The following is a 14,244-nucleotide window of genomic DNA, read 5'->3' on the forward strand; positions in this document are numbered from 1 at the left end:
AACACGTACCTTTCATTATTCTTAAATTCTGTTACCAAATAATGGTGTTAAATTACACAAAACTTTATATTTGCCCAGTGTCTGAGAAAATACTGGCTACCAATAATAACATTTATCTAAGGCCTGATCACATTTCTTTTCTTTTTATTTTTTTGTAGAGACAGAGTCTCACTTTATGGCCCTCGGTAGAGTGCCATGGCATCACACAGCTCACAGCAACCTCCAAATCCTGGGCTTAAGCGATTCTCTTGCCTCAGCCTCCCAAGTAGCTGGGACTACAGGCGCCCGCCACAACGCCTGGCTATTTTTTGGTTGCAGTTCAGCCAGGGCTGGGTTTGAACCCGCCACCCTCCGTATATGGGGCTGGCGCCTTACGGACTGAGCCACAGGCGCCGCCCCAGGCCTGATCACATTTCTAACCTCTTTTATAGAGCCTAATATTCAGCAAAGCCTCAAGGTCTCTGCTAACTTAAATTACCTATTATTGACTAGAGCAAAGAAATCAAGAATTATGTTCAGAATTTACAAAGGTATTCTTAAGGATATACCTATTACAGGTTTAGGCCCAGTCTTTTGGAATTAAAACTACAAGTTTAATGTTCATATGTACCTCATGGGCTCTCTAAGCCCATTATCACTCAGGCTTATGTAATTGTGGTAACCATTTTTAGGTTTTCGGTTTTTTGATACCTGCATGATAAAGGTAGTCATGTAATTTATAAGTCCTTAAAATTAGTTTAATTAAAAGCTTAGCTGAATACAGAATAGGTGAGGGTTTGTTAAAAGTTAAATTTAAGAAACTGTTTGTTTTTTTTTTGAGACAGAGTCTCACTTTGTCGCCCTCAATAGAGTGTCACGGAGTCACCGCTCACAGCAACCTCCAGCTCTTGGGCTAGGGCGATTCTCTTGTCTCAGCCTCCTGAGTACCCGGGACTATAGGTGCCCACACAATGCCCAGCTATTTTTGTTGCAGTTGCCACTGCTGTTTTAGCTTGGTCAGGGCCGGGTTTGAACTGGCCACCCTTGGTATATGGGGCTGGTGCCCTAACCACTGAGCCACAGGCGCCCCCAAGAAACAGTTTTATCATACTGGTAGGATTAGTTGGTTAGGCAAGAAAGCATTAAACATGACATAGCACACTTAAAACATTTTGTTTTAAATTGGGTAATGTAAAAGCCCAACATAAACACTTTATGCAAGATTAGAATATATCTTCATAGTTAGATTTTTAATAAACATATAAAGGTTCTCTGTATATAAAAGTTGCTTTTAGTCACTTGTGCCTAAGAATGTTATCCACAAAACAGCAACAGGAATGGTAAAGAATTTGTAATTATAAAAACTGACTTGAGTAAAAAAAAATTCCATAAAATTTGGTTCAAACTTTAACTCATGTTTAATTCAAATCAGAGTCTTTAAATTCACAATATGTTTCATCAATCTTGGGTATTCTTGTATTATTTATGTGAATACTATCAGTTTTATTAACAAATACTACTATTCAGCATACAAATGCAGATTTTCTAGTTATCAGTAAGTAGGAGATAAGGTATGTTGTTCCCTGAAGCACTAAGTTATCAGTGGGTTATTTGCCGCTGTTCTTTTTCTGCCATTTCTTGTTGGCGAATTGTATCCTGTGCCGCTTGCTGCATTTTCTCCAGTTTTTCCAGAGTCAGAGATTTTAAGGGTAAAAGTTTGGGTTTACAAAGCACCATTGTGGTTACATCTTCGACAGACAATTGCCCTGTGTTTAAGAAAAAATAAGAATTAATTCAAGGGACATAACACAGTTTGGTAGTTTGGATTTGCAACTAGAATAAAGGTCTGAACTTAGAACTTCACTAAATTTTGCTTTGGCATCAGAAAGGTAAGTTTCCCCACAAGCAACATTTCTTAATATTAGGGTGTTCCTTGAGGAAGATAAGTTTAGAGCTTTCTACCTAAGACTTTATCTACCAAAAGACTTGTGTGTGTGTGTGTGAAATGTTTAATTTTTAATAAGATTTGGGAGAATATATACATAGTACATAAAGTATGGTATTTAACATGAGTATTCTAATTACTGGATTCAACCTTCAGTTTTTCTTAATGCTTGATTAGGGTTTTGTCTTCTCTATTTTCAGACCATATTTAATATGGTAAATTCCATTACTTAATTTAACTGAAAATTTCCTACTGTAATGAGCAATATTGGCTATATGAGGATCTCTCAGTATAAGAAATGCTTTTATTTGTTGTCCTTTAAAAAAAAGTGAAGATCCCTTTACAGCCTTCTGGTGAATATAAAGTATACAGTAAAAAGGCTTGGTGCCTGTGGCTCAAGCAGCTAAGGCATCAGCCACATACACCAGAGCTGGCAGGTTTGAATCCAGTCCGGGCATGCCAAACAACAGTGACAACTACAACCAAAAAACAGCTGGGCGTTGTGGTGGGTGCCTGTGCTACTTGGGAGGCTGAGGCAAGAGAAGCACTTAAGCCCAGGAGTTGGAGGTTGCTATGAGCTGTGATGCCACAGCACTCTACCCAGGGTGACAGCATGAGGCTCTGTTTAAAAAAAAAAAAAAAGTAGAGTAAAAAGTAGATATAGTAAATGAGACAGAACAAAATGGCTACAGATATTTAGCTGTTAAGGCCTGCTATATAACACTGCCTATCATTTTGTTGGTCCCTATAATACTCAATGATCTAAATATTTGTGATGTACATTACCTTGTTTTGGAAGAACTTCCCGGAACATTGACTTCATTTCTGCCATATCTGAGTTATTGGATACAGTTTTTCCTTAAATGAGAAATCAATTATTATTCAAGAATAAATTTCCAACGGATATTATCTGAGACATTCCCATTGTAGTTTAAGAAGTAAAATCAATTCTTATAGCAAGTGAACTACCTTATTCCATAACATTCTCATTAATTTTCTGTGATTCTTTTCATTAAAACTATTGAAATAGTTTATAAGCATCTTATCAACTTTAGTGGGGTAATGTGTTAAGAGGGTTCTAAAATTTTTTCCACTCTTGGTGAAAAAGTGGTAGTGCTTCAGTTTTTTAGGCAAAGATGGTATCAACTAAGGAAAAGGCATTTAGGTGTAGCCATTGTGCTTTACAACTCTGCTAGATGGAGAGGGACATAAAAAGGAAAAAATGACCACCATTTGAGAGGTGGGGGGAGGTAGTTAGGAAAAGGAGGTAGGTAGTAAGCAAATTTCCCTAAAATTCCCATTTCTCCCAGTAGCTAATGTTAACATTTGGCTTCTACTTTTAATCCCTTCACCATAACAACAAACAGCATCCTAAGGATCAGTTACTGGCTACACAGCTGTGATTTGTGAGGAAGCAACACAGTATGTGAAATTGGCTCTTAAACAGAAGGTATGCTTTCAGTTTACTATTTTCCTCTTACTACAAACATACTATATGCTCAAGGATACCTTCATGTGAGGATTTTCTTTAATGAACATCCCCACATACATGCCATCGTTGGCCACTGAAATTTCTCCAAGTGTTAAATATCCGAGGTAACTGCTGTGTTGTATTCCATACATGCCATCGTTGGCCACTGAAATTTCTCCAAGTGTTAAATATCTGAGGTAACTGCTGTGTTGTATGTTCAAGGTGTTCTGGACCAAGCTGTAGAATAATCCCTTTCCAAACACAGCTGTCTCTCGAGACAGTGCTGCCCATTTAGTGATTCATCGTACTGATGCAACCTTACCACGAATCTTTCACAATACCACCACCATAGAAGAAAGATTTATTATTTATAAAATGGTGATGCTGGTTTGGTGCCTGCCTTTACGGCCCACTGAAAATTACCATCAAGTGAAGCTGCTGCTGGTTTTGCTATTCCCGCTCCACTACTTTTTGACATTCCTAATAAAAACATACTCTCCAGGGCAGCGCCTGTGGCTCAAAGGAGGGTGCTGGCCCCATAGGCCGGAGGTGGCGGGTTCAAACCCAGCCCTGGCCAAAAACTGCAAAAAAACCCCAAAACAAACAAAAAAACATACTCTCCATCCATCAAGCCCATTCCCCTCCCTTGTACAAATTTTTTATTGTAATTGTCTAAATTCCTGAGAAACCACTATACTTTCCAGAATTCTGTCATCAGGCTGTATTCCTGTAGTGCTCGACAGAAGATGTGAAATAGGGAATGGACCAGAAATAAAGCAACTAGTCAATAAATGGAATGTGAGGTAAATACATTAAGTATGTATTTCCTTAGAATGCATATCCTGCCATACTCTTTCCTTCTTAGGTCTGCTAGTGGTAACTCAGTGATCACTGCTGGGTTTTTCCTCAAGTTAGTTAGGTTGAAGGCTAGTAACGCTGCAAACCCCCGATCAACTTTAAATAGAGCTATCCAAAACAACACCTAGTCTCTCCATTAAAGACATTGCAAATGTTCATTATGCCCTTATTTGATGCCAATCTGACATGATATCCCAATGAAAGGAAGGATAGACACTACAGATCTTGGTAAATGTGAAGGAAATACATAGCAGCTAAGAATTTTTTTTTTTTGTAGAGACAGAGTCTCACTTTATGGCCCTCGGTAGAGTGCCATGGCATCACACAGCTCACAGCACCCTCCAACTCCTGGGCTTAAGCGATTCTCTTGCCTCAGCCTTCCGAGTAAGCTGGGACTATAGGCGCCTGCCACAACACCCGGCTATTTTTTTGTTGCAGTTGGCCGGGGCAGGGTTTGAATCTGCCACCCTCGGTATATGGGGCCTGCGCCTTACCCACTGAGCCACAGGTGCCGCCCCCGCAGCTAAGAATTTTTATACACGTCATCAAAATGCTAAAGTCGTGGGTAAACAAATACTTAAATCTTATCTGTTTTATAGAGTAAGCAACTCCAGCTACTCAGAATTTAATCATTATTTTGTTTTCTCTTACCTCTTTTACTTCCAAAATCAGGCCTGAGGAAAACAATGAAACTTGGTGTTCTACCAAACCTCAGTTCTCTCTTTGACTAAGCTGCCATTGTTTACTGGAAAGGGTGTGGGGCCAACGACTGGTAGGGAGTGGGCCGGGCCTGGTGTGCGGAAGATCAGTGCCAGTCACTTGCTTGGGTGGAATATCTGCTTTACTAGGGTTGGTTCTTGTTCCTAGGCCCCCTTAGGCACTGGTGGAAGAGAAACAGGAAGGGAAGGGCTAAAATAAGCAAGTTGGTGGTTGGATGGACAGCACTGGCTGGTTATACTGTCCCAATAATCAGCAATCCTGGTTGTCCAGAGAAGGGAGAAGTACAATCATGTGGCCCTTAATGATGGGATATGTTCTGAGAAACGCATCATTAGGAGAGTTCATTGTGCTGTGAATTTAAGAGTGTACTTACACAAACCTAGATGGCATAGCTTACTATGCTGCTAGGATATATGGTATAGCCTATTGCTGCTAGAATGCAAAGCATGTTACTGTACTGAATACTATAGGCAACCATAACACAATGCTAAGTATCTGTGTATGTAAATATATAAACGTAGAAAAGGTAATGTGTTGCACCAGGACATCAAGACCATTACAATGGCTAAGAGGTCACTAGATAACAGAAATTTTTTTTGCTCCATTATAGTCTTATGGGACCACCATTGTGTATGTGGGCACTAGTTGGCTGAAATGTTATGCAATGCATGACTGAATTTATTTCCTCATAAACACCATGGTACTTATAAGACAGCATGATTTCTTTCCCTCCCTCCCTTCATTTTTTGAGACAGTTTCATTATGTCGCCCTTGGTAGAGTGCTGTGGCATCACAGCTCACAGCAACTTCAAACTCTTGGGCTTAAGCTATTCTCTTGCCTCACCCTCCCAAGTAGCTGGGACTACAGGCACCCGCCACAATGCTCGGCTATTTTTTTTTTGTTGTTTTTGTTGTAGTTGTCCTTGTTTTTAGCAGGCCCAGGCCAGGTTCAAACTGGCCAGCCTGATGAATGTGGCTGGTGCCCTACCCACTGAGCTACAGGCACTGAGCCAGCATGATCTACTTAAAGTTGTTTTTTTTTTTTTTTACTGTTTTACTTACATAGTACTTACTTTTAAAGCAGCATATCCTGTCAGATTATATTTTTACATGTTTTTAAAAATACGATAGAGTATACATGGTGGCTTATGTCTGTAATCCTAGTACTCTGGGAGGCTGAGGTGGGTGGACTGATTGAGCTCACGAATTCAAGACCAGCCTGAGCAAGAGCAATACCCCACCAGCTTGAACAAGAGTGAGACCCCATCTCTACTAAAAATAGAAAAACTAGCCAGGCATTGAGGCAGGTACCTGAGGTCCCAGCTACTTGGGAGGCTGAGGCAGGAGGATCTCTTGAGCCCAAGAGTTTGAGGTTGCTAAGAGCTATAATAATGGTACAGCATTTTACCCAGGGAGACAGTGAGACTGTGTCTCAAAAAAAAGAAAATGATAATAAAGCAAACCAATTTCATAAAATAACTCAAGGTTGAGAATAAAAATGTGAAGAAACTTTTAAGAGGGCAGCAAAGAGTAACAACTTTTATAATTTAATAAAGGGAATAAAAGCTTGTTGTACTTAAGAATCTATCTTGTATTTCTAATAGAGACGCCAAGTGACTTGTTACCTAACTTAGAGGAATTAATGCATCAGACATATGAGAGAAAGAAACATCTCTAGAGCATTCCGAGATTCTCAACCAAAATACCAATCTTATTTTCATGTAAGAAATACACAGGTCATAAACCAGTGGCTCTTGGTCCTATCCAGTTAAATGTTTTGCTGGTTTGCTAGATATTTAAAAAGTATTTGAGCCAATGTTTAAAATTCAGATTTTGCATGGAATCTACCTTTTACCCTCTTGACAAAACTGGCAAGATAAAACCTGTATTCCCATAGGACAAAATTCAGCCAGGATTGGGAAGTGACACCTTATTTAGGAAGCATGTACCTGAATTACCTTGTTTTCCCCTACCTTACTTGACAAGCCTTTATAGGCACTTTACTTTGCAACAAGAACAAATGTATCATGTTACATGCCAAACTGTCTAGTTTTATTATTAATGGGTGTTGAGAATCAAATATGCAATCTGTGGGGAATGAAAGAGAAACCAGAAACACTTATAGTTAAAGAACAGTAGAGGATACTTTATGAAAAAGATATTTTTCTTTTGTGAATATTAAGTTAGCTCTTTGAAGTAAATCCAATCTGCAGGTTATTGAGTGGGGGTGGTGGGAATGGTAGGAATAATAACAAAAATTTTTATCTTTTGTGGTTGACTGACAAGATAAATTATCAAAGCATACTAGATTTCTAAATGTAAATATAAGAAGAAGGTGAAATAGGGAGCTGAGAGCTTTTCAGCAGACATAAAGTAGTAATGTTCACTTTCATTCAGGTAACTGCCCACAAACTAGAAGAGTGCTTAATCTGGATTAATTAATACTCATCTGGAGGTGCCAAGTAACCCTGTGTGTCATAGCTGGAGACTACAGTAGATTCTATTCTGCTTTGCTATCTGGCACCTGCTGGTAGAAAAATGTTGCAACATGTTCAATTTGGCTAATTAATTCAGACTCATGTGAATAAAATGTGTGGTGTGTAGCTTCTGAAATGTGCCGAGGCCTAAGAATGGAAATACGGAAATGTTCTTGGGTGAACATGGATGATGCCATTGGTTCTTAAACCCTCCAGCAGCAGACACTACTATTAAATTAGTAATGATACATCCTACTTATGCAAAATGTCTTTTTCTAATTACCTTTCCTATTTCAAAATTCAGGACTAGACAGCAGTCCTAAAAATGTTAGCTATTAGACTCTATCTTAAAAAAAAAAAGAAAAAAAGGATTTGCTCAGCATCTGATATACTTAGCTATTTCAACATTATGCAAGGAAAGATAAATAGAATTGTTTAATACTTTACACAGTCTTTCTCAAAGGCAGTTCTTCAAATCATCTGCATAAAAATCTCCTGGACTATTATTTAAGATACAGATTTTTTTCTTGAGCCCTCCAGAAATAAAAATCACTAAATCAGAATATCTGACTTTTGAGTTTCCACATTAAACTTGGAGAGCTACTATCTTACATTCATTCATTCACTTATTAAATATTTTTTTATTTTCTGAGACAAGGTCTTGCTCTGTTGCTTGGTCTGGAGTGCCGTGGCATTGTAAAAGCTCACTGCAACCTCCAAGTCCTGGACTCAAGCAATCTTCCTGCCTCAGCCTCCTGAGTTGCCGGGACTATAGGTGTGGACCAAACATGCCTTGCTATCACTCACTAAATACTTAATGCCAACTATGTGTCCAAATAGAACTGCTTTAGAAGCTATTAATAACTATAACACACCGACTACATTCCATGTGCAAAATACACCAAGCAAACACACTTTAGCCTGGTCATGATAGCTCAGGCCTGTAATCCTAGCACTTTGGTAGGCTGAAGTGGGAGGACTGCTTCAAATCAGGGGTTTGAGATTAGCCTGAGCAAGAGCAAAAAAGACCTGGTCTCTACAAAAAACAGAAAAATTAGTCAGGCTTGGTGGTTCATGCCTGTAATCCCAGCTGCTGAGGCAGGAGGATCACTTGAGCCTAGGAGTTTAAGGTTGCCCTGAATTATGATGAGGCTACTACACTCTAGCCCAGGACACAGAGAGAAATCCTGTCTCAAAAACCAAAACAAAAAAGCACTTTACATATATTTGAATTTTGTTCAAAATTCCTGAGGAGTTTTAAGGCTCCTTTAATAGATAATAAAGAGAATAAGTAGACTGTCCAAGGTCAGCCAGTTAGTCAGTGGTCCTGTTCCTGAAATCCAGGTCTCATTCTAGAACCTGTGGTCTTAATTGGAATATTATTTTGCCTTACTTGAATCAGGAGTCAACTTAAAATTGTTTCATAGTCCCACATCAGCAAATTTCCTTGTACACAAAGGAAATAACTGATGGAGTACATTACTTAACTTTCAGTGTGATGGCTAAAAACATTCTATACAATCTAAGAGATTCTGCCCTCCCAGAGCATTTTCTCCTGTTCCCTTAAGTGCATTTTCTTCTTTTCACTTATCTTTCATGATCAAATATTAAGACAAGGTGAGATAGTATAGAAGGTAGACCTTGGCCACTTGCCTGAGTCTTAAGCCAAAGTTTAAGTCTGCTTACAAAGCTGAATTAAAGCTTTGAAAATGATTAACACCCAGTTTCAATAGAAGGTAGTTCTGCTTTCCTTAACTGGACATAGCAACTATCAGAGCGGGTGTCTCTACTGGCCCCAATCAAAGCCAGCTAGCACAAACTGGTCAGTGCCAAGATGAAGTCCAAAGTTGATAGCCTGCAGACCTTTTACCTCATTTTTATGCTAAAAATCATGTCCAAGGATGGAGATTTAACATGCTACTAAGACATGTAATATATGAAGAAGCATGATTGCCTGATGGGCAGCTGCCAACAAATCTCTGACTCTACATGCTATGACTTCAATATTAGTGTCAAACTTTCTCTTTTTACCCTTTAAAAGTTCCCTGCCCCTTTTTGTCTGAAGAGCCTGTCTGTTTTTTCCTTAACCAGCACCGTCCCCATTTTGTTCAAGCAAATGCTCATCTCAGCCCACCCCACTCCACACCCACAAAGCCTTGCATGTATAAATTCCTTTTTTCAATCTTTTGCCAATTTCTGTTGACCAAGAACTGTGAGGTTGGTAATATAGGCTAGGAGGAGCACATGAGCTTGGTAGCTTTGAGACACACACACTTCTTTATCCATGTTCCTAGCGTATTAAGTGTTAAGCATCATCTTGGTTTTGCAATTTTTAATAGGCTCTGCTTAATGCTACCAGAAAGCTATCATAAAAACACCAGGACCAATTAGGACTTGTAAGAGAATTTCTGGGAGAAAAATAACATTGCCTAAGTTGGAATTCAGGCAGATGGCAAACAGTTGCCTAGGTATCTGCTTTGATCATATCAAGATTCATCTGTATTTGAATTGCAGGGCCCACACATCTTTCAACAACAGTCAGTAAGGTGCCAGGAGTTGAAACTCATGAAACTATGATGACATCAGTACACTTTGCTGCAGGTTACATTGCATCAGCTCTATGAATAGGCAGTGCCGCAGCAACACTTTATTAAAGGTAGGCAGTCTATGCTGCCAGCCCAGGGCACTAACACATACTATACACATGAGAGGTTTAAATGCTAAACTCTTCTTAGTAGGACACCACAGAGGGGTAAGCATCCTGAGAAGTGGGATGGACTTAACTAGCAACTCACTGCAAAGGTACATGTAGTTGTAATTGAGAAGTCTTAGTCATGAATGCAAAAGTATGGATACTACGAGGTAATCCTGCAAAAAAATGTTTAACAATCTGATTAAGGCTCTAGAATAACTTCTGGTTTACAATATACAACAAAAAAGCAAGCCCCATTTTCCAGAAAGACTCATAGCTTGAACTCTTCAAAATGCCAAAATCACAGGGGTAAAAAGATGATGGGGGAACTGTTCCAGATTAAGGCTAAAAAGTTACAATACATAAACCTTGACTGGATCCTGATTTTTGGGGGAATTGATAAGGAGGAGAAGTTATAAAAGATATTCTAGGGTCAGTAAGGAAAATATGTGCATGGACTAGATTTTAAATACTAACAAGTATTAATTTCCCTGGCTATAACAATATTGCATTTTCAGGAGAACTTCAAAATTCTCAGGAAATTCATATTAGAAATCTGAGGGGTGTCTGACTAATAATAGGTGTCTGCAACTTTTTTCCAAATGATTCAATGACAATGAAAAAGTATGTGAGGAAGGATGAAATAAATATGGCAAAATGTTAACTGCTGGATACAAGTGAAGGGTATATCAATGTTCATTATAGTCTTTCAGCTTTTTAATGTATGAGCAATTTTATAATAAAATATTTGGGGGAAAATATCACATTGGAAAGACTTCAGAGGGATAACCTAGAAAAGGTTTAGCAGCAGGGACTATGCTGAATTTTTGATAAACTGAAAGTCCATAACACTTGTCTGGCAGAGTCTTGGGCATTCAAGGGACATCCAGTATATTCAATCTTTCAGTAAGTATTTATCAAAATATCATCATGCACAAAGTGAAATAATTGAATCTCATACAAACTGTTCTATTTGGGTGTCAATAACTATGATAATACAGCTAAAAACACAGCAGCTGTCACATAAACTAGTAACTGTCATAAAAGAGGTAAAAAAGTGCTAAATTCATAGGAAATCACTTCCAAATGGGGAGAATCTGGAAACACAGCTCCATGGATACAGAATCACAACCACTCCTGAAGAAAAAAAGAGTAGTTCATTTTGGAAAGAAATTAAGAAGGTAGGTTGAGGGAGGTGCCTGTGGCTCAGTGGGTAGGGCACCCACCCCATATACTAAGGGTGGTGGGTTCAAACCCAGGCCAGGCCAAAACTGCAACAACAATAAAAAAAAAAAACTAACACAGTTTAATATTTAAAAAAAAAAATAAAAAAGAAGGCAGGGTTACACCCTTATTGTTGACTGGTTGGGTGTAAACAATTTTTAATTTACTTGGAATCTTGGTCTTTTTCCTGAAGCTTAGGCATCCAATCCCGTATTACCAAGATGACTCAGAGTTCTTGACTGAAGCCTACAGGAAGAACTAGGAGAAAGTAAGGTGATAACCTTGAAAAGAGCCATATAAAAGTAATACGGAATTTTTACAAATATTTAATAACCGTAGACATGGAAGATCAGGATATCCTATCCCCAACCAGAACTGCACTCAAAGCTTGTAAAGACTCAAGAAAGGAGATAAAAGGAAAGGGGGAAAAAACAGAATAGGAAGACAAGCGGAGGGGTAATAAGACTTAGAGGTGATAAGGGATCATCTTTTTCTTCTATAGCTGAGGGTGGGAAATTACTTCCTCAAGCTCCCTAATCCTCCATCCTCCAAGGCCAGGGAGTGAAAGTACTTAATAGGAACTTGCGGAGGCGTGGTCAGGAGCTCCATTTTGCTAGAGCTGTGGACTCTGCCCCGAGGTCCGCGACCATTCCCCGTTAGGGCCCACCCGGCTGGCTCTGAGGGGCCAGGGAGGCCTCGCCCCGCCGGGGACCTCAGAGGGGCGGGCCGCCACCTGGCCAGCCCGGAAAGAAAACCTTCCAGCGGAAGCGGCCCTGAGCCCTATTCGCTTCAGCGCTCCGTCCCCCCAGGGACCATCCGGCCCGGGCCTGTGCCACAGCTAGGGGCCCAGGCACACTCACCTCACTTTGCAACTCAGGTCAAGCATGGGCACCCCCTGGGGCGAGGGCGGCGGAGATTATTTCCACCCATCTGCCTTGATCCAATTCGGAAGTGGAAAATGTAACTTCCGGTCAAGAGACAGATTTTCGGAGCCCTAAACTGTTGTCTTCCAGGTAAGTGACCAGATCTCAGCAAAATAAGGGTCTGGAAACCGGGCCAATAGTCTTGAGTATGAATTAGCTTTTCTAATTGAACATAAAGTGTATGGTCATCTGTGGTCCTCTTTGGGCCTACTTACAGATGTATCCCTCTTGAGACGTTGCCCGGGGTAACGGTGAGTTTTTTTTTTTTTTTTTGACAAAGGGAAAAACTACGTCACTGTGGAAACAGGAAGCCAGGAAACTTCATGCCATTTTCAGTTATGGCTGCCGTAGCTTCAACAGTAACTTCCGTTTGGAAGTTGTCACTCTACCCTGCCGGAAGCTGGCTCTGTGAGCCGGCTAGCCAGCGGCACCCAGTGGGCAGGAGACGGCGTAATGGAACTGGGGGAAAGGAAAGGGGCGGGGAGAGGGAAGCTGGCGCCAGTGACTCGCTCTGATTGGGCAGCTTCGTTTGCTCGGTCTCCGCCTATTTTTCCTTCCCGGGCCAGTGACGGGCCCTTGCCGGAGGGGTGGGGCGGGGCGTCGGAGCGAGAGTGTGTGGAGGAGCGGGCGGGGCGGGGCCAGTGGGGGAGGGGTGGGCGGGGGGCGGCGGTTGGGCCGCGTAGCTTCTTAGGAGGAGGAGGAAGGAGGAGGGTGAGCAAGGAGGATGGCGGAGTCGGGGTTCTTGACGGTAACCAGGGGCCGATGAGGCGGAGGGTGGATGTTCGTCGGTTCTTCCTGCCTTCCTTCCTGTCCGTGGGGCAGTCGAGCTGGCTGTCGGTAGGGGGAGGCCCCGCGCGCCCTGACAGGCGCGAGCCGGCGGGGCCGGGGCGAGGCCCGGGGGGCCGGGGCCCTGGGAGGCGCCGCGGCCGCTGCTTTCCTGGGTGCTGTCGCCGGGAGTGCTGGGCCTTCGGAGCCGGCTCGCGTGGGAGCCCGTACCCGGGCGCCGCGAGGCAATCGGCCAGCCCTGACAGCGGCCGGGGTGGGCCTGCGGCGGGGGCCGGGACGGCGCCTGGGCGAGGGCGAGGGCGAGGGAGAGCCGGCGCGAGGGCGCGGGCTGGGGTTGCCCGGCGGACCGTCGTGCCCTGCCTGGCTCCCAGGGGCAGCGGGCCCAGGCTGTCGGGCGCCCGGGTCGTGTAAATCGTTGGCCAAGGCCCAGGTGCAGAGGTGTTGATACCGGGAGGAGTCTTCTCGCGCCCTCCCCAAAGCCCACCGCGCTCTCCCGTGCTCCTCTCCCTAAAGACCTTGGGTGAGGAGTGGTGAATCGGCTTTGGGTGTGTTGCCTGGCAAAGCGAGTTGTAGCCATCCAAGACCGCCTTGTTGGACAAGTCTAATGGCAACATCTCTCAGTGATAGGGTACCTTTGAGGGATAGAGGAAAAGTATTCTAACTCTCCCGGTATCCCCGAGCTCATAACGCAAGAGGCTTCGGGGCAAAACGATTTTTTCTCCAGCCCCTCAGCATCCATTGTTTTATACCGTCCCCCTCCCCCATGCCTAGGTGGAAGAATGAAGACTCCAGGGCATTAATTTGCCGCCCCCCCCCTTCTTTCCTTTCCTTTCTTTCATCAACAAAGGGTTTGAATTATTGTGGAAGTATGGATTTACAAACAGGTGGAATGAATACCGATTTGGGAGTTGCAAAGAAGATGCTTTGTGTGTGTATGTTTAAGCTTTTAGCCCCTAGAGTTGGCGATTTGATTTGTCTATCTGTTGCTTTGTATCATAATGAGGGTGATGAGAATAAAAGAGGAAGCACTGTTTTGCAACCTACCCAAAGAAACATTTTCGAAGTCTCTGGGGATGCTGAAGCTAAATTAGGTTGCAGATGTGGACTGTACAGTACATTTGCTTCCAGCTTGATAACTAACAGTCTCTAGGTTTACACCTGTGTAATTT

At 42.1% G+C, this 14,244-nt stretch overlaps 2 protein-coding genes across 5 annotated transcripts in view; one reads left to right on the plus strand and one right to left on the minus strand.

The window, feature by feature from the left end:
• Window positions 1-1,439: 1,439 nt before the first annotated feature.
• Window positions 1,440-12,593, minus strand: BBIP1 (BBSome interacting protein 1). 2 transcript variants are annotated; one of them, XM_053583625.1, is made up of 3 exons: window positions 12,505-12,593; window positions 2,711-2,782; window positions 1,440-1,745 (listed from the first exon to the last, which is right to left on the minus strand). In XM_053583625.1, exons 2-3 carry the CDS (start codon window positions 2,754-2,756, stop codon window positions 1,579-1,581), a joined length of 213 nt encoding a protein of 70 aa, XP_053439600.1. In that variant the 5' UTR covers window positions 2,757-2,782; window positions 12,505-12,593; the 3' UTR covers window positions 1,440-1,578. The 2 variants fall into 2 exon arrangements, with proteins under 2 accessions (XP_053439600.1, XP_053439599.1); XM_053583624.1 differs by lacking the exon at window positions 12,505-12,593 and adding an exon at window positions 12,227-12,361.
• SHOC2 (SHOC2 leucine rich repeat scaffold protein) overlaps window positions 12,317-14,244 on the plus strand; it is a 108,430-nt gene continuing 106,502 nt past the window's right edge. For 2 of the 3 annotated variants that reach the window (XM_053583618.1, XM_053583620.1), the window contains exon 1: window positions 12,317-12,379. The gene's annotated coding sequence lies outside the window, so the exon portion shown is untranslated. Of the gene's footprint in view, window positions 12,380-12,722; window positions 13,038-14,244 lie in introns of those variants that run through there. The other variant, XM_053583619.1, reaches the window with a different exon arrangement.

This window comes from Nycticebus coucang, chromosome 3 (assembly GCF_027406575.1).
Source record: "Nycticebus coucang isolate mNycCou1 chromosome 3, mNycCou1.pri, whole genome shotgun sequence".
NCBI classification, from domain to species: Eukaryota; Metazoa; Chordata; class Mammalia; order Primates; family Lorisidae; genus Nycticebus; species Nycticebus coucang.

Bases quoted from the DNA above. Each gene is read 5' to 3' on its own strand.
- BBIP1 (XM_053583625.1), bottom strand. From the start codon at position 2,756: ATGGCAGAAATGAAGTCAATGTTCCGGGAAGTTCTTCCAAAACAAG. The intron at 1,746-2,710 runs GTAATGTACATC...TCTTAAACACAG, and splicing joins GGAAGTTCTTCCAAAACAAG to GGCAATTGTCTGTCGAAGAT.